Source organism: Camelina sativa, chromosome 14 (genome assembly GCF_000633955.1).
Source record: "Camelina sativa cultivar DH55 chromosome 14, Cs, whole genome shotgun sequence".
In the NCBI taxonomy this organism is placed as follows: domain Eukaryota; kingdom Viridiplantae; phylum Streptophyta; class Magnoliopsida; order Brassicales; family Brassicaceae; genus Camelina; species Camelina sativa.
In genome coordinates, this window is record NC_025698.1 from 8,470,702 (window position 1) to 8,489,136 (window position 18,435).

General features: G+C 37.0%; 4 protein-coding genes across 4 annotated transcripts in view; 3 read left to right on the forward strand and 1 right to left on the reverse strand.

The window, feature by feature from the left end:
- LOC104740470 (ESCRT-related protein CHMP1A) overlaps positions 1-165 on the forward strand; it is a 1,975-nt gene extending 1,810 nt beyond the window's left edge. Inside the window, exon 3 of the mRNA XM_019235332.1 lies at positions 2-165. The gene's annotated coding sequence lies outside the window, so the exon portion shown is untranslated. The remainder of the gene's footprint in view (position 1) is intronic.
- Positions 1,429-5,041, forward strand: LOC104740471 (D-3-phosphoglycerate dehydrogenase 2, chloroplastic). Its single transcript, XM_010461078.2, has 3 exons — positions 1,429-2,141; positions 3,351-3,838; positions 3,934-5,041. Exons 1-3 carry the CDS (start codon positions 1,523-1,525, stop codon positions 4,699-4,701), a joined length of 1,875 nt encoding a protein of 624 aa, XP_010459380.1. The 5' UTR covers positions 1,429-1,522; the 3' UTR covers positions 4,702-5,041.
- LOC104740473 (leucine-rich repeat receptor-like protein kinase PEPR2) lies at positions 5,856-9,523 on the forward strand. Its single transcript, XM_019236367.1, is given in 3 exon segments — positions 5,856-8,110; positions 8,113-8,897; positions 8,979-9,523. Coding segments are annotated over 3 exon segments (3,096 nt in total). The 5' UTR covers positions 5,856-6,170; the 3' UTR covers positions 9,350-9,523.
- On the reverse strand, positions 9,520-16,337 carry LOC104740472 (cleavage stimulation factor subunit 77-like). The gene is given in 24 exon segments (XM_019236366.1): positions 9,520-9,864; positions 10,055-10,246; positions 10,344-10,526; positions 10,622-10,699; positions 10,786-10,852; positions 10,960-11,112; positions 11,462-11,521; positions 11,916-12,012; positions 12,195-12,259; positions 12,670-12,810; positions 13,012-13,074; positions 13,160-13,218; positions 13,426-13,546; positions 13,633-13,696; positions 14,070-14,116; positions 14,337-14,465; positions 14,596-14,625; positions 14,627-14,728; positions 14,799-14,860; positions 15,364-15,464; positions 15,577-15,686; positions 15,780-15,842; positions 15,947-16,033; positions 16,186-16,337. Coding segments are annotated over 23 exon segments (2,220 nt in total). The 5' UTR covers positions 16,007-16,033; positions 16,186-16,337; the 3' UTR covers positions 9,520-9,691.

Sequence of the window (18,435 nt, forward strand, 5' to 3'; positions counted from 1 at the left end):
ACGAACCTAACAAACAAACAAAATGTGTTTGGAATCTACTTCTATCAACATGTTGATACTATTAATCCCTGAACGTGATGGGAATGTTTGTGTATATCGCTCACTCTGGAATATGTTTTTGTTTATATAAACACTTGAGTGTGCTTTTACACAGATATTAGAGCATAGCATGTTTTGCTTCTACATTACTACCTGATCTAGACATCATATATACTACTTCACAGTTCACACATCAGTTTTTTTCCTGCATTTCTGCTTTTGTTGCAAGAACAGGAATTACTTCATCGGATATTGAACACTTGATGCTTTAGCACTAGAAATTTCATTAACTACTTGATGTTTCAGATCGACTGAAGAACCCACACAAGTGTTGATTACCTTTGATGATCTTTCTGGTAGTACTGTCACCAATATTTCTAGGTCCATAAAAGGATTTTGATATCAAGTTATGATTGTCAGATAGAGGATGGAAGAGCATTTGAGGGGGTTGGGGATGCCAGAAGTGAAAAGAAGCCCACTCAGAGTTTCTGCGATAATGCTAGAAGGTCCTTTTTGCAGAGTTTTTATACTGGTTCTTGAATGTTATGTAGTTTGCGTTTAGATTTATTAATGGTGTTTGCGGTATTCTAGGTTTGTGGTTGAACGGATGGTGCTGCAGACAGCAGCTTGGTGGGATGGGAAGAGGATTTGTAAGTTGAGGTATCAGTATCATCTGATTGGCGTAGTCGAACCATTCAAGGTCGTTGTTATTTTATCTATTTCTTTATACGCACTTGTATCAACTAAATTTTGTGTATATTATTAATACTTTAATAGTGATGTGGAAAAATAGAAAAGTGCGAATCTATATTTTCTGCAAAAAAAAACAACAATTATGAAGGGGTTAAAGATGCTTTCAGAAACTCCATCATTTTAGTGGGAGAATCACACAAAAGATTGGTCGTCAATTGTTTTCGTTTATTAATAAGGATGCACATGATGATGATTATTAACATACTTATTAACATACTATAATAATATAGACGATAAAAAAACATAAGTAGACGACAATGTACATATTTTAGTGTAAAGATTATATCAACAATTACAATTATATTAACAGTTATATTTTCACGTGTTAAAATTATTTGATTACAACACATAGATTTAAAAAATAAAATCGGTCACCAAATTTCAACTTTTTTAAAAATAGATATAAATAATTATATGAATTGCTTATTTTAATATGATATTTTTTTATGGAGACAATGATGCACCTAGACAAAATCGCCATACTCCGGGTGCATGTGCATCTCATTTTATATACTTCTTACCAAACAACAATTTAACAACGTATCTCTCATGTAATTTTTGGTAGTTTAGGCTTAGTATTCATTTTGACTGCAATGTAAAAAAAGATTAATCTAAAATTTATCAATCACCTCTAGTGATAAGCTCTCTATTTAATAACCAACCACTTTAGCCCTTCTTCACACACTTACAAACTCACCCGTAAACAGAGTAAAACAAAAAAAACAGAATCATGGCAATTTCATCTTCGTGTTCATCCGTCAAAGCCGTCAACACACGGTGGACCTCTCCGTCGCCGTCGTCTTCTTCTAGACTCTCCCTCCTCCCTACCTCCATCCACCGCCGCTACGCAACTAACGTCAAGTTAACGGCAACAAGCGCCGCCTTTAAAACCGTAGAGCAAACGACGTTAACAGAGGATAGCAAATTCTCCTCCGCCGGATCTGATTCTGATCAAGACATTCCGACGCTTCCAAAGCCGAGGATCCTCGTCGCCGAGAAACTCGGAGAAGCCGGGGTGAATCTTCTCCGGGACTTCGGCGACGTTGACTGCTCTTACGAGCTTTCCCCTGAGGATCTGAAGAAGAAAGTGGCGGAGAGTGACGCTCTGATCGTGAGAAGCGGAACTAAAGTGACGAGGGAAGTGTTTGAGGCGGCGAAGGGGAGGTTGAAAGTGGTGGGAAGAGCCGGAGTTGGGATTGACAATGTTGATCTGCAGGCTGCAACGGAGCACGGATGTTTGGTTGTTAATGCTCCCACAGCTAATACGGTGGCTGCCGCTGAACATGGAATAGCTTTGCTTGCTTCTATGGCACGTAACGTCGCTCTGGCCGACGCTTCTATTAAAGCCGGTATGTTCCTGCATACAAAGTCTTGATTTAGCCATTTTTATTATGTTTTAATGACATTGAGACATTGATTGACACTTTGTACCTAGCAAGATCTAGATTTATTTCTTTTATTAATTTGAAGCTAGCTTATATACACTGACTTCATCACGAGTTGAAGTACCGGTCCCGGAAAAGAAACTAATCTAACATGTTTTAGGTAATTCGTTAATATTTAATATATACTAGTATGAAATAATTTCATACTTGGTTTTTGGTCATCAGATCTTGTCATCTTTGAGAGAGCCATGGTCCATTTGAATTATTACAATTGAGTGGCGTTGGTCTAGATTTGTAATTATTGTTCAATAGAAATTGGAGTTACGCAATAATTGTAGAGATAGAAGTGGCAATTTTGTCACTGTAGAACTGAAAAGTCATATTAGCAGTAGAAATTAAATTTGTTTACGTAAGTAAGAAACAAAAATATCCAAACGTGACTATTCTCTTCTCACGATCGTATGTATTTGTATAATTTCTAGTTTTTTTAAAAAACAGATAAATCATATTCCTCTCCAAGTAAGATGGGAAAAAAAAAAAAAACAAACGCCAAAACAAAATAAACTTGTCAAAGTAAAAAATGGTCCCCATATTTGTACTGTCTGCAAGAAAATAAAGTTTGGGGCCTGCCACTAGAAATATTACTTTCCTCCGAGTCATTCATCAGTTACCAACCACTTTGCACAACTTAATTATTGGAGTCTCCTTCCTAAACTCACGAATTTATACTAATTTGACGCGCCACACAACTCTCATGAGCTCCACCCATTCTGGAAACTGGAATTTCATGACAACTAAAACTTTTTATTATTACAGTATTTTTAATCACCCTTAATTGATTCGGTGTGTAGGAGCAACTTGACTAACAGAAGAATTACAATAATACAGAGTTTGTAGGATATTTTTAATACACAAAATACAAGTGGGTCATTTTAATATAATGATGCATTATATAATTTATATAATTGATAAGACTCAATTATTTGTTTCCGGGTAACTGTTAAGGTGGAATAGTCAGTCAAAACATCAATACACGATCGAGACATAAAGTGTAGAAAATGAAAAATGTGACTATTTCTTCTAAGTAATTATTTTAAATGTTTTAAAAATAATTGAGTTCTTCTGTAAGTCTAGTGTAATCATTTTGAGTTGACTCCTCCTTCGAGTTTGCAGGAAAATGGGAGAGGAGCAAGTACGTCGGCGTATCACTCGTCGGAAAAACCTTGGCCGTGATGGGTTTCGGTAAAGTCGGGACTGAGGTGGCGAGACGAGCCAAAGGTTTAGGCATGAACGTCATCTCGCACGACCCTTACGCGCCAGCTGACAGAGCCAGAGCTCTCGGTGTCGATCTTGTCTCCTTCGACCAAGCTATTTCCACCGCCGATTTCGTGTCTTTGCACATGCCTTTAACTCCGGCCACGAAGAAAGTCTTCAACGACGAAACCTTCTCTAAGATGAAGAAAGGTGTTCGTCTCGTTAATGTCGCTAGAGGCGGTGTTATCGATGAGGATGCTCTCGTTAGAGCTCTCGATGCTGGAATCGTTGCTCAGGCAGCATTAGATGTGTTCTGTGAGGAACCACCGTCGAAAGACAGTAAACTAATTCAACATGAAAATGTTACTGTCACACCTCATCTCGGAGCTAGCACAAAAGAAGCTCAGGTATCACTTCTTGATCTTCTTGATGTTACTTAATTCGTCTCTCTATGCCAACAACTGTTCGAGTTTATGAGATGAATGGTTCTTGATCTTTATAGGAAGGTGTAGCCATTGAGATAGCAGAGGCGGTTGCAGGGGCATTGAAAGGAGAGTTATCAGCTACTGCAGTCAATGCTCCAATGGTGGCTCCTGAGGTCTTGTCTGAGTTGACTCCTTACATTGTCTTAGCTGAGAAGATCGGGAGGTTAGCTGTTCAGTTAGCATCTGGAGGTAAAGGAGTACAGTCCATCAGGGTTGTGTATCGGTCAGCTCGTGACCGAGATGATTTGGACACTAGGCTACTCCGTGCGATGATCACAAAGGGAATCATTGAACCGATCTCAGATTCATATGTCAACCTGGTGAATGCTGATTTCATAGCTAAGCAGAAGGGTCTGCGTATCAGTGAGGAACGAATGGTGGTTGATTCATCACCAGAGTACCCTATTGATTCTATCCAAGTTCAGATTCTGAATGTGGAGTCGAATTTTGCTGGTGCTGTCTCTGAATCTGGAGATATAAGTATCGAAGGGAAGGTGAAGTACGGAGTTCCGCATTTAACTTGCGTGGGATCATTTGCTGTGGATGTGAGCCTTGAAGGGAATCTGATACTGTGCAGGCAAGTGGATCAACCAGGGATGATTGGACAGGTTGGTAACATACTTGGGGAACAAAACGTGAATGTGAATTTCATGAGTGTTGGAAGAACAGTTGTGAGGAAACAAGCTATAATGGCGATAGGAGTTGATGAAGAACCAAACAGCAAAACACTCGAGAGGATTGGAGGCGTCTCTGCTATTGCAGAGTTTGTGTTTCTGAAACTATAAAGTTTGAGATGGAATTGCAGTGAGAATAAAACTGTGACCCGGATTAATTAGGTTTGTTTATCCAGTGGTTAAGCTGTAGAGAATCTGTGGCAGTGTGAGTGAGTGTGAGTCTCTTAATTGGTACTTTTTACATTGGTGTTGATTTGCTTGCTTATGGTATGTAATGTTTTTTTTGGCTAAAGTCGTGTTTCTCTTGTTTCTTGATGTCAAAGAAATGAGTGTGTGTTAGGGAACCTGAAATCTTAGGGTTTAGTTGGCCCTTGTGAACTTCAGAACTTGTGACTAAAATGTGTAATTTGCAAACCTCATTGTAATCTAATGTGAAAATCCATTGAAGTCAGTTTCATTTTTCAACATCCTCTTAAAAAGAATCATACAACAATAAAAACTAGAAAGAAAACTGATATTAGAAGACAGAAACAATAAGGACCACTCTCTAAATCCTTTGATGTACATCACATTTTATCTGTCAAGCTATAAATAAATCGACTCTAGCTAGTATAATCATATAGGGTTTGGTGATGGAAACATGCGTATAGAAGTTTCTTCTTATTTAAGTTCATTTGGGACCTACAAAGCTGACGACCAACCAGTACTTAAAAATAGAACGGAGAGAATATGATTATTTTCAAAATGCAACTTGTTAGAGTGGACAAACGAATATCATTAGTTAAAGAATGTAATTATTCTCTTCGTTCGTTTGGGACTTTTTTGACTTCTTTAATGCCATATTGCCATGTGCCCAAATGGAATTAAGAATAAGAAATTACAAATATGTTATGGTGCACTGTGCACATCGAATAATTGAGTTGTTGTTTGTTGAATGAATTAAACAATTAGAAATGATGATAAAAAGTTGAGAATGCGTGTTAGTAAGAGTAATCCCAAAATGATGAAATTTCAAAATCAATCATGATAGAAACATAATACCCATAAAAGAGAGAGAAATTTATATACAATTACAAGTAGTTTTAAACTTTATAATACTGATGAGTGCTCGACACTATCTTAATAATTTATCAACAAGAACAATCAAAATTTATCTTTAAGTCACTTTTTATCTTTTCTTTTAATGGTGTGTTAAAGAATTGGAAACTAATAACAAAAAAAAAACGTGGAAAATTAAATTTAAAAAAAAACCACAAAAGAAGATGACAGTCTCCGAGTAAACACGAAACAGCGTTGAAGTCGCGCTCGCTCATTCGTAAAGTCAAGTTCGCAATCTCTGACGAGTGAGCTAAAAAAAGGCGCCTTTTTTGTTGAGTGTTCTCCTTTTTCAATGATCTCAAAACCAAACTCATCTTAAATAATGCCTGAATCGATTCCGCTCAACAAACCCCTTCATCAAATCAAAGCTCTCTCCTTTTTTCTTTTTCTCATTCTGGGTTCAGGGTTGGTGAGGTCCTACGAGTGTTGTTGTTGTTTCAAATTTTTGAGGTCTAGGTACGTATCTTGAGCTTTAATCTCAAATGAGGAATCTAGGGTTAGTCCAAATTACTCTGCTTTGTTATCTCTTTCTCTACTCCCGTACAAATTCTTTTGTCTCCTGTTTAAACTCTGAGGGTTTGGCTTTACTCTCGCTTCTCGAGCATTTTGATAAAGTCCCATTTAAAGTAGCTTCGACGTGGAAGAAGAACACATCTGAAACCACTCCATGTGGTAACTGGTTTGGTGTCAGTTGTGGTAGTTCTGGTAATGTCGAGATGCTTGATTTGCCTGCTTCTGGGGTTTCAGGCCAATTAGGTTCTGAAATAGGGGAGCTTAAGAGCTTGGTGATTCTGGATCTAAGTAACAACAGTCTCTCTGGTGTATTGCCTTCTAGTTTAAGGAACTGTACTTCACTTGAGTTTTTGGATTTGTCTAACAATGGCTTTTCCGGAGAAGTTCCTGATATCTTTGGTAGCTTGAAGAACTTGACGAATCTCTATCTTGATCGTAATACTCTTCGTGGTCTGATTCCTCCAAGTGTTGGCGAATTGGTAAACCTCGTAGCTCTGAGTCTGACTCGTAATGACTTGTCTGGCACCATTCCCGAGTCGATTGGGAACTGCAGTAAGCTGAAGTATCTGGCTTTGAACGGGAACAAGTTAAATGGTTCTTTGCCTGTGAGTCTCAATCTACTTGAGAATCTTGGTGACTTGTTTGTTAATAACAACAGTCTTGGAGGGAGGCTTCACTTCGGTTCTAGCAATTGCAAGAAGTTGGTGAATTTAGATCTGTCTTACAATGGTTTCCAAGGTGGTGTTCCGCCTGAAATTGGCAATTGTAGTAGCCTTCACTCTCTAGCCATCATCAACTGCAACTTAACAGGTACAATACCATCATCCTTGGGTATGTTGAACAAGGTTTTGTCTATTGACCTTTCTGATAACCGTCTCTCGGGTAGTATCCCTCAAGAGCTTGGGAACTGTAGCAGCTTAGAAACCTTGAAGCTGAACAACAACCAGCTCCAAGGCGAGATACCTCCTGCATTGGGAAAGCTAAAGAAGCTACAAAACCTGGAGCTTTTTGTGAATAAGCTGTCCGGTGAGATTCCTATTGGCATATGGAAGATTCAGAGTCTGACACAGGTGCTCGTTTATAACAACACTCTCACCGGGGAATTACCAGTTGAAGTAACTCAGCTGAAGCACCTTAAGAATCTTACGCTGTTTAACAACAGCTTTTATGGAGAGATACCAATGACGTTAGGCATGAATCAGAGCTTAGAGGAGGTGGACCTTCTTGGTAACCGTTTTACAGGGGAGATACCACCCTATCTCTGCCATGGACAGAAGTTGAGAATTTTCGTCTTGGGTTCTAATCAGCTTCATGGTACGATACCAGAGTCTATTCGTCAGTGTAAGACCCTAGAGAGAGTCAGACTTGAAGAAAACAAGCTTACAGGTCTTCTTCCGGAATTCCCTGAGTGTCATAGTCTTTCCTACGTGAACCTCAAAAGCAACAACTTCAAAGGATCTATCCCGCGCAGCTTAGGAGGCTGTAAGAATCTCATTACCATTGACCTTTCTCGAAACAAACTCACGGGTCTGATACCTCCAGAACTGGGAAATCTGCAAAGCCTTGGAGAGTTGAATCTTTCACATAATCATCTGGAAGGTCCTCTGCCATCCCAGCTATCAGGTTGTGCGAGAATGCTGTACTTTGATGTAGGGTCAAACTCATTGAACGGTTCTGTTCCATCGAGCTTCAGAAGCTGGAAAAGCTTGTCCACTTTAGTTCTCAGTGACAATAGATTTTTAGGAGCTATTCCACTGTTCTTGGCTGAGCTTGACCGCCTCTCAGATCTGCGGATAGCTCGAAATGCTTTTGGAGGTGAGATTCCTTCATCGGTTGGCTTGTTAAAGAGTTTACGCTATGGCTTAGACCTTAGTGGCAACGACTTTACAGGTGAGATTCCAACCGCATTGGNTACCTCTGCATTCAGCCTCCTTACTCAGCAAGTGCCATAACCCGCAACGAGTTTAAATCTTGCAAAGGTCAAGCCAAACTTAGCACCTGGAAGATCGCCCTTATAGCAGCTGGATCCTTTCTATCTGTATTGGCTTTGCTTTTTGCGGTGTTTTTGGTCTTCCGCTGCTGCAAAAGAGGAGCCAAAAAAGAAGATGCTAATAATGTACTCGCCGAGGAAGAAGGTCTATCCTTGTTGCTGAACAAAGTTCTTGCAGTCACTGACAATCTAGATGACAAGTACATTATTGGAAGAGGAGCCCATGGAGTTGTTTACAGAGCCTCTTTAGGGTCAGGCGAAGAATACGCTGTGAAGAAACTCAACTTTGCGGAACACGTACGCGCAAACCAAAATATGAAGAGGGAGATTGAAACAATCGGGCTAGTCAGGCACAGAAATCTAATTCGGTTAGAAAGATTTTGGATGAGGAAAGAAGATGGCTTAATGCTGTATCAGTACATGCCAAATGGAAGCCTGTATGACGTTTTGCACAGGCGTAATCAAGGAGAAGCCATTTTTGACTGGTCTGCACGGTTCAACACAGCCCTTGGGATTGCACACGGACTGGCTTATCTACACCATGATTGTCATCCACCAATCATTCACCGCGACATCAAACCAGAGAACATACTGATGGACTCGGATATGGAGCCTCACATTGGAGATTTTGGATTGTCTCGGATTCTAGATGACTCAAAGGTTTCAACTGCCACCGTTACAGGCACAACTGGGTACATTGCACCAGGTACGCTTACTTCTCAGCATAACACTTTTGCATTTTGTCACTGTTGGTTTATACATGCTCTGAACCTTTTTTATCAAACAGAAAATGCTTACAAGACAGTGAGGAGCAAGGAATCAGATGTTTACAGTTATGGAGTTGTTTTGCTCGAGCTGGTAACAGGAAAGAGAGCAGTGGACAGATCTTTCCCGGAGGATACCAATATCATGAGCTGGGTCAGATCTGTATTAAGTAGCTACGAAGATGACGATGATACTGCTGGTCCAATCGTTGATCCAACACTTGTGGATGAGCTTCTGGATACGAAGCTTAGGGAACAAGCAATCCAAGTTACAGACTTGGCCCTAAGGTGCACAGACAAGAGGCCGGAGAACAGACCATCCATGAGAGATGTGGTGAAACTTTTGACTGATTTAAAAGATTTTGTAAGAAGCACTTCAGGTTCAGATCAGTAGTATTGGATTTTGCATGTTCATAGTTTACTGTAATTTGAGAATCATTGCTGAAACAGAAGGGACATATGTATGAAGGTTTAGAAACAAGCTGCCAGGCCACTAATATAAATGTAACTAGGCCACTAATATAAATGTAACTATAATTGTGAAAATTTGAGAAACATACTGTATATATCCAAAGAGGCTTATTTTATTTCATAGTTGAATTGTTGGGAGAAATAAATTTACATACAAGAGAAAAGAGAAGCATCATGAATTTGTTTTATTTCATATGTTGAAATTGTTCGGAGAAATAATTTACAAAGAATAAGAGAAGCATGAATTTGCCCATCTCAGTATATTTTAACCAGTGCTACCGGAAAGCTCGCCAGAGAAGCCACTACCATACGACGTGGAACCAGTTGGTGTCTGCGATGATGTTGAGATCCCACGAGCTTTACGCATCTGCCTTAGTCTGAAAACATCTGTGGGCAGAGGCTGGCTTTGTACAGTTGCTGTATCCTCTTCTTCTTGCCCTGTTAATAGAGAGATATAGATAAAGAGTAAGACAAGTAACAATCATTAACAATGGTCGTTCTAAGGGAGAAATTATATTCATCTCCAGCTACGAAGTCCCAACCATTTGACTGATGGCATAAATGATTCACTTCCATGAGCCATAAATTATACACATTTTGAACATAAACATAAGCAAAGATAACTTACTGTCTGAATCTTTTCTCTTTGTAGCTCTTCTGTCTCTTGATAATCTTTGAGACCCACTGCGGGTTGGACCCGAGGGATCGTTTTGACTTGAAGCATTGCCTTTAGCAGCGAAACTCTGCTTTACATTTTGACCTGTTGGTAAGTCACTCTGCAAACATATCGACAGAACAACATCGACATTGGGTGTTGGACCTGATAATTGAGAGGATAGTGATAAACTAGTTGGTTAGTGGAAACTTTTCTCAGGTGCTCAATTCGAACAACTTGGAGTTGATTTATAGAGACTTACCGTCAACAATAGGCAAGTTAGCTAAAAACGCTAACAATGCAGGTGGAGTAGTCTTTGGTATTTCGTCAAATATGCTGGCTGATCCATGAGTTGCAGTAGCAGTTGCAGTTGTAGTCGCAGTCACAATGTTTGGGAAGGTGTTCGAAGCAGAAGCTGCCACTGGGTTTGCAGAACTAGCAAAATCTACAGTCAAACCATGAATGGTTCAGATTTAGCTCACAATTCAATTCATCATGCAGTCAAATGATTCTCCAAACTGCAAAGTGGAAATCAGATACCTGGTTTCTTTGTCGGGTCATAAACAACCATCTGAGATGTATCTGGATAAACAACTTTCGACGAAGAAGCTACACTACCTGTCAAGCACACAAGGCGGTTTATTTACTTCAGCCATCACCAAAATTCATAATCGATAACCCAGAAAACTTGAGAAATTACAGACCTATAGCTGCAGGACCATGAGGTAGATTTGTCTTCCCTACTTTCTTATCCAGATTCTTCACAAGCAACTATAATAGTGAACACATTGATCGGTTAGAATCAATACTTAGTAGTACTTACTAGCTGCATCATCAGTAGCTACTCGGGATTCTTGTGATTATTGCAAGTGACATACCTCTTGTCTGGCTGAATGATCAAGCTCCTTAGAACTGCATGGCCAAAGATCCATGTAACTGTACCGAGAAATAACATCTTGAAGTGAACTCTCTAGAGGAGTAGATCCCTCTTCCCCTTTTCCAGAAAGTGCTTCTTTCCTTCTCTGCTCAACCTACAACAAGGTTTTCATAGTAAAGAAATATCTCAGTGAAAACACTAGGAAGATAAGCCGAGTTCTCCATCAAACAGCCACACTTGATACTGGGCCCATCATAGTTGATCAAATTTCTCTTTATGAGGTGCACTCTGTCCTAGACTATTCTAGCAATAATTTATAGGATCTTCCATGCAATCACAAGCCAGAATGCAATAGACATAAATAATGGGACTCTTCAACAAACTTGTCATCATAAGTCATAACGGAGTCAACCAAAAGAACTACAAAAAAATGTTTACAAAACACAGGCGGCTAACTAAATTTGCTTTCCTACTATACATTGACAATACTCTGAGTTGACTACCTTTAGAATGCTAGCAAGATCTCCATATGTTTGCTCGAACTGTATGAATCTCTTCCAGACCTGCAAAACATATGGCAGGAAAAAAGTTAATCCTAGAAAGCAATTAGCACTAGGGTGTAACCTACTGGCCCCAATTGGCGTCTTTATTGTATTAGGATTTTCAACATTATTACATGTTAGCTAGGCAATAATATTGGACTATTTCAGTTGTAATTTCAATTTTCAAATGCTTGTCATCCTAGCACTGTTCACAAGGCTCTGATGTAAATCAAGATTACACCTCCAATTGCTAAACCATTATCATATTTAAGCATTTAGAAATGCTATAATCAAATCAGTTGCTCGGTTATTTCATTAGCAGGTTGGTTATTTTCCTAGTGTCTCTTTTCATGCTTAAGAACAAAAACTGCGTTAATTAATGGCTTTGAGGAAGAAAACATCCGTATCAGCGTACCTCAGCAGATTCTTCAGCTGGTAATGTGCTTAAAGCCCGCTCAAATAGAGCTCTGATATTTCTATCATCATTCAATCTAGTCAAGAAATCTGCATACCTATAATGCAAAGCAAAACCAGAAGGGTTAAAATTCTGTTCCAGGTAACTTTGGGAGAGAAAAACAATTTTGAGGAGATTTTATCTGAGAAGGCCCTAAAGTCTCATTATTTTCTCATTATAAAGGAAGAGATTCAAGTATATCTTCAAGAAATGAAATAGTAAGGCTGCAGTGACCCTCACTCAAGGATGTAAACAGGTTCACTCATATAGAGTTTCAATCCCTCCTCAAAGATCTTATGAGCAACCTGCATAAGTATACAAACATAAGCAATTTTATTGTGAAACTGAATTGAAGTCAGATGCTACATTTATATATTTGTCTTGCGAGAATGACGTGTTAATTTTTCTGTTAAAGATTCGATCAAATCAAGACAAAGATGAATATACAAGAAATAAAAGTACTTTGCCAACAAATTAAGAGATTAAGTGCATCAATAACCAAAACACCCCCAATTTTCAAATCATTTGGACTTTATTATCACAACAGCCTCCTGGCTTTTACTTAAAGCACTAAGAGGAAGATAAGACAAGTGGGTTGTGAACTTGACTGAGCGACCATACTTACTTCATAATCAATTATTTATATACCAACAAGACCAAACAAAAAAGCAGTTCCAAATAACACATATACCACATAGTGGGAAAGAAAATCCACCTTTGGATCCTTGTCAAGACAAAAGACCATCGTAGCAAAAGCAATATACACATGATATGTGCAGCTAGGAGATTTTCTAGCGTCTAAAAAGTACTTGCGAGCAGCTTCAACACCCTCGGCCCTCCGGAGAAAGCGAAGAAACTGCAAAAGAATATAAAAGTATATCATATGAGAAAGTTTCGAGAGAAAAGAAACAATCTAAAAAATGAAAATTATTATACGTGAGGATATATAGATGGAGAAAGCAAGTATGGTGGAAAAATATAATAGTCAGCGTGTAACTATGAAAAGCATATATGCTTTTTATGCCAATCTTCGCAGTCCTGAGTTCAGTATACTTACTTGTATATGTGCCAAAGAATTTGTGCTAGTTCCCAAAATGCTTTCATACAATTTCTTTGCTGACTGCAAAATCATAAAACTATAAGCAGAGAGTACGAGAACAATTAATATAGCTAGAAAATGAGAAGCAAGCAGCAATAATAAGAACCTGAATTGCCCCACGAGATTCCTCCATCTCGGCATAAGCATATTTCAACAGTTCTGAATCTGATATAAGAGAGTGGGCAATGAGACACTTAAAAATATATAAAGACTCGCAGAATACAGACAACAGAGACAATAGACTTCTTAAGAGTAGATAAAAGATAAGATTAAAACTTTAAGCCAGTAGGTTAGCAAAGATTCATAGTCAAACCTCCACAAAGTAACTAATAGTTCCTAGACAAACAGAAATAAAGGATAGATTAGAATTACCAGGAATGGCTTTAAGGGCTCGCTGAAATACTTTGATTGCGGCATCTGTAGAACCAGATTTTACGTGCCAGTCCGCATAGTCATACCATACATCAGGATAGTGATATAAACACATCAGACACTGTAAAATAAAAGTAATAATCAGCTAATTAAGAAATTTAATCCTCCTAAACTTCAGCAAGAGCATATCACTGACTCTTCCCATACCTGTTCATAGGCATATATAATCCGCTTAGTTGACGAGGCCGTGTCAATCCTTTGAGGGTTTCCTCTGAAAGTTACAATTGTATTAGAAGCTTGTTATAATTTTAAAGGACTTGTTAAAGAATAATAAAATGCATAAGACCTAATCATCACTAGTTGAATGCAACTGGATAGTATTCATTCCAGGTTTCTAGTTCCTATCATAATTAAATAAATTAATCAGCAAAATAAGAGACAGAACGAGATTAAAAAAAAAGTCTCATCATTAGTTGTACACCGAACAGAACCAAAATTATTCCAAGGGACCAATTAACTGTTGCCATATAATAATATCTAGCTTTGTGATGAAAAATGGCGAAGCAGCTACGTAAAAATGTATGTCATTACTGAATGAAAAGAAAATTAAAGTAAAAAAGTAAGATGATATTTTGGGGGTTTACTTTTCAAAGGATAAAAACTTTTTCCAGGCCACCCACTGAATTTCTTCCTGCATAAAACCATAAGACAGTGCAAAGTAGCACAGTGAGCAAACCATGCTCAATCGAAATCTGAAAGAACTTATAGCTCAATATGTATTTCCTATCTAATAACCTGATCTCTTAACGTGAATTTATGCTCATAATGCCTTTTTGCCAATTTATGATTCAATATATCCAACATCGTCGAATTCAAAAAGATAAGAATGAAATGGATGGGAAATTCATTACCTTGGAAGATCCTGTTGGTGGGACAGCAAGCATGTTCCAATCAATTTCTTCAATGTACTTCTTGCGCTCCCTATATACAGCTCTTGCGCTGTTAAATTTTGGTTGATACTCATTTATAAGTCCTTTTGCCTGCTCACATGATTAGATAAGAGACCATCCATCAATTAAACAAAGAGAAAGAATTTCGAACCTGCTGCTAATACACTAAAAATTCAGGAAAATAAGAAACCACACAATTTTAAGTTTCTTAGAAGTTTACCAATTGACGGTTAACCGAATTTTCGAAGTTTCTCATAATCTTTCCAAAGTTGTTCAACGTGGTGGGTAGGAGTTAATATAGCTCTCTGATACACTTTTCGGAGTCGTTGCGAATCTTCGTAGGAGTTAAGAGCCTGCACGAGAATCTATTAGTTTCTTTGCAATAAAAAGTATCAAGGACAAAGTGAGAATGATATAACGAACCGGAAGAGATTTTAAAAAGGTAATGTACTCGGTCCATATAGGCCCAGATGCTATGTCTGTACCTGGAGATCATACAACAAAATAAACGAGCATCAGTAGTGCCTAAGTTATATTCTGTGTTGGCATATTCTAGAGAAACTAGAGCTCTAAATGGATGCAACAAGAAATTTATTAATAGAGCTAGACGATTGGACACAGTTTTTCAGGATTTCAAGTATTATGAACACCTCAATTTGCGACACGACGTGCTTCTACCTTAATCAACATAACACGCATATCCTTTACAGTCAGCATTTATCCAAACTATTATTTCCATGCCTTTAAACGAAATCAGCATAACTGGAGAATCTAATGTAAACAACTCATAACAGTATTACTTATACAATTATGTCAAAAACAAAGGTATACAAGAGTTCGGAACTATACTAAACATAAAACTGATCACTACACATAACTGTTTCCATTACTCACAAGCGATTTTTTTCCCTTTACTTATCGGACATGTACACAAGATTGAAAAATGAAGAAAACAAAGTAGAGCCAAACGCCTGAAGAGAAGTAATACCGATATAGTTAAGCATAAACTCGAAAGCCTTCGTGGTCTCCTCTTGACCCTCAGCTCCCTTCTTGTCATAGACCTTTCTGATGAACCGAATGTAACATTGCCTAAGACAAATAAGATGTTTGAGTTACAACGAAACAATGACTAGGAAATAGATCTTATATTGACTCTCTCTCTTATGAACGAGTTAAAAGAAAAAGGGAAAGGATCTCATACCAGAGAGGAACTTGAAGGCAGGTCAACAGACAACGACTAAATATCTGTTTCGTAGCATCATCATTGTTTACAGCCATCTGTGCCTCCACATACTGCTTCCAATATCTCGCCTACAGAGGATATCACAATAAATCCGGAAACTTTTCAGCACAATTAACCCCCAAACCCAAAAATACGCGGAAGCAAACTAATGGGGAACTTACAGAAGTGGGATAAAGTGACAAAAGCTGCTCATAGATCGGCGTCGCCTGTGAAATTGGTAAATGCTGAAGAAAGCAAACAATTTTACAAAACCCAACAATTAAAAATCTGATTTTTCAAAAAAATAAAAGAAGGAGAAAGTATTGAAACTGGGGAAAGAGTTGTGTACCAAGGCTCTCTTGGCCAAAGCCTCTGCTTCCTCAACATTGTACTTATTATTATCAGCCATAATTTTTCCACCTCCGGATGAACAGTCCTTCAAAAGGAGATACAAGTAAAATCCAAATCTGAGATATATTCAATCAGTGCATGTATGTAATAATCTTCCGACAAGTCCAGCTAAAGCTTGTGCTGCTGCCTCAACGCCACCAAATTTTGCCCCAGAAAAACAGACCTTCTAAAGCTTACCCAACAAGTAAACCCTAATTTTGAGATTCTCCTCCGACGGGTCTGGCCGAAAACACACAACCTTATTGTCCAACGGAGAAACTCAAAGCTACCACCGTCCGTCTTCTTTAGGAAACCAAAAACAACAATCCGCGGTTGTCCCAACGAGAGAGCACGAGGATTCGACTATATAGCAAAAACAAGGGAATTTTTATTTGGACCTGGATTTAAGGCCCATCTATTGGAATTTGGGCCTATTATTATGCCTTATATTGGACTCAGGCCGTTCATTGTAGTTTGTCATGAAACATCCTTCCACTTTTACAAGGAGTTGCTAATTGGAAACCCTTTAAAGTTTAAAGGAGTTGCTAATTTATGTTGGATGTCTATGAAGCAAGAGCAAGATCCAACATTTGGTAATGGTGACAACAATGATTCGATCTTTGCTTCGTAAACCCAGATGTATATAGTACTAGATAAAGCCCGCAGAATGTGCGGGTTTAAAAATTGTTGATAAACAGAAATCCTAAATCTTAAAAAAAAATTCAAAAATATATAAAGAAATTTTATTTCCTAAAGTAAATATATAAATAATTTAAGTTAGAAAATATTTTTATTTACTTTCATACATTTATTTATATGTTTATATTTTTATAAATTATAACAATTATTACAATAATTTAAAGCTAAACTATATCTCACTAAAACTTTTGCCAAATACTCATCATTACAAATATTATTATTGTCAAATTTCAAAAACGTTTCACAACTTATTCACAAAATATTTTACATGCAACAAATTCATCAAAGCAACATCTAATAAGTAACCACATACAATTTTACTCTATGTTTTACCATTCAAAATATGTTCTTACACCCAAAATTATTTTATTGTTAAAGTATGCTCTTTATCACCACCTATAAAATGTCTTCTAAACAAATTAAATAAAATTTATGTTGTTTTACTTTCATTTTGGCATAATTATAGTTCTTATAATTACTAAAATTATTTTGTGACATAGTTTTTTTAACCATGAAGTTTTTTTTACTCCAAAGATATTGGATGAACAACTAGTGAAAATTATCTACTCGATTACAATGATTTTATGACTAACCCAATAAAAGTTGAGAAATTGAAAGAAATATAATATAATATAATAAAAAATTGAAAATTATAATCATGATGGTATATATAAGTCTTAGATAATTCAGATATATAAAATAGAAACTTTATATACAATCCAAAACATGACATATGTCATAATCACGTTAAGGATCAACGACCTATTTACTCTTCAGAAGTATCCAATTGTACCAATACAACTTAAAGTTATGACCTCGTCTCAAATATTTTTGAATCATAAATTCTCAACTTATTTTTACCCGAATCAAAAGTTATCATATATTTTTCCATATAGATAGTTTAAACTGTTTACGAACCTAATCCGATAGAAAACCACATAAATCCAGCTAGAAACCAATTTTAAAATGGTATACCATTCCAACTTCCCAAATTTGAAACCGCTTCTCAATAATTCGATCAAGAAAACTCTAAATTTTGACCAGAAACATCAATCACCAACTTATCTTCCAAACTTATAATGCTACTAACTGTAGAATAACTTTTGGAACCTCCATCAGTGTCTCCATCCTCGATTAAATTAGCGGGCATTATATACTTTAATTTTATTTTATTGCATCTGATAGCTTCCATCGAAAAACCTGCACGAATCAAAGACCCACGCAATAGATCGACAAAATTACATCAGAAAAAGAAAAATCAAAGATCAAAGTTTTTGATATAAACATGTAATGTTATGTAGATATAATGTTATTTTCTTAATTAGTTGTCTTATTATGTTTCAAAAACAATAATTCTTTTGACATAACTTATGTTATTCTTTTTAAAATTGTTATTCACTATTTATTTATTAATAATAATATACATGCTTAGTGAATTACTTTTTTTTTATACATGTCAAAATCTTATTGAGAAAACACGTATAATATAAGTAGCGTACAATGGAAATAGATTAGTTTTGTTAATTTTCCTTTTTGATTTAGAAATTTTTTTTAGATATAAACATGCAAATTTTATTTAGATTTAATGTTATTTTCTTAATCAGCTGTTTTGAAAAACAGTAACTTTTGACATGTGTCAACATCTCATTAGTATACGTGACATGTGGCTAATTTGAAAACCCAACTTTATATAATAAGATTTTTAATATAATAAAAAGGTTAGTTCAGACTTCAGTTCAAGCTTTTTTC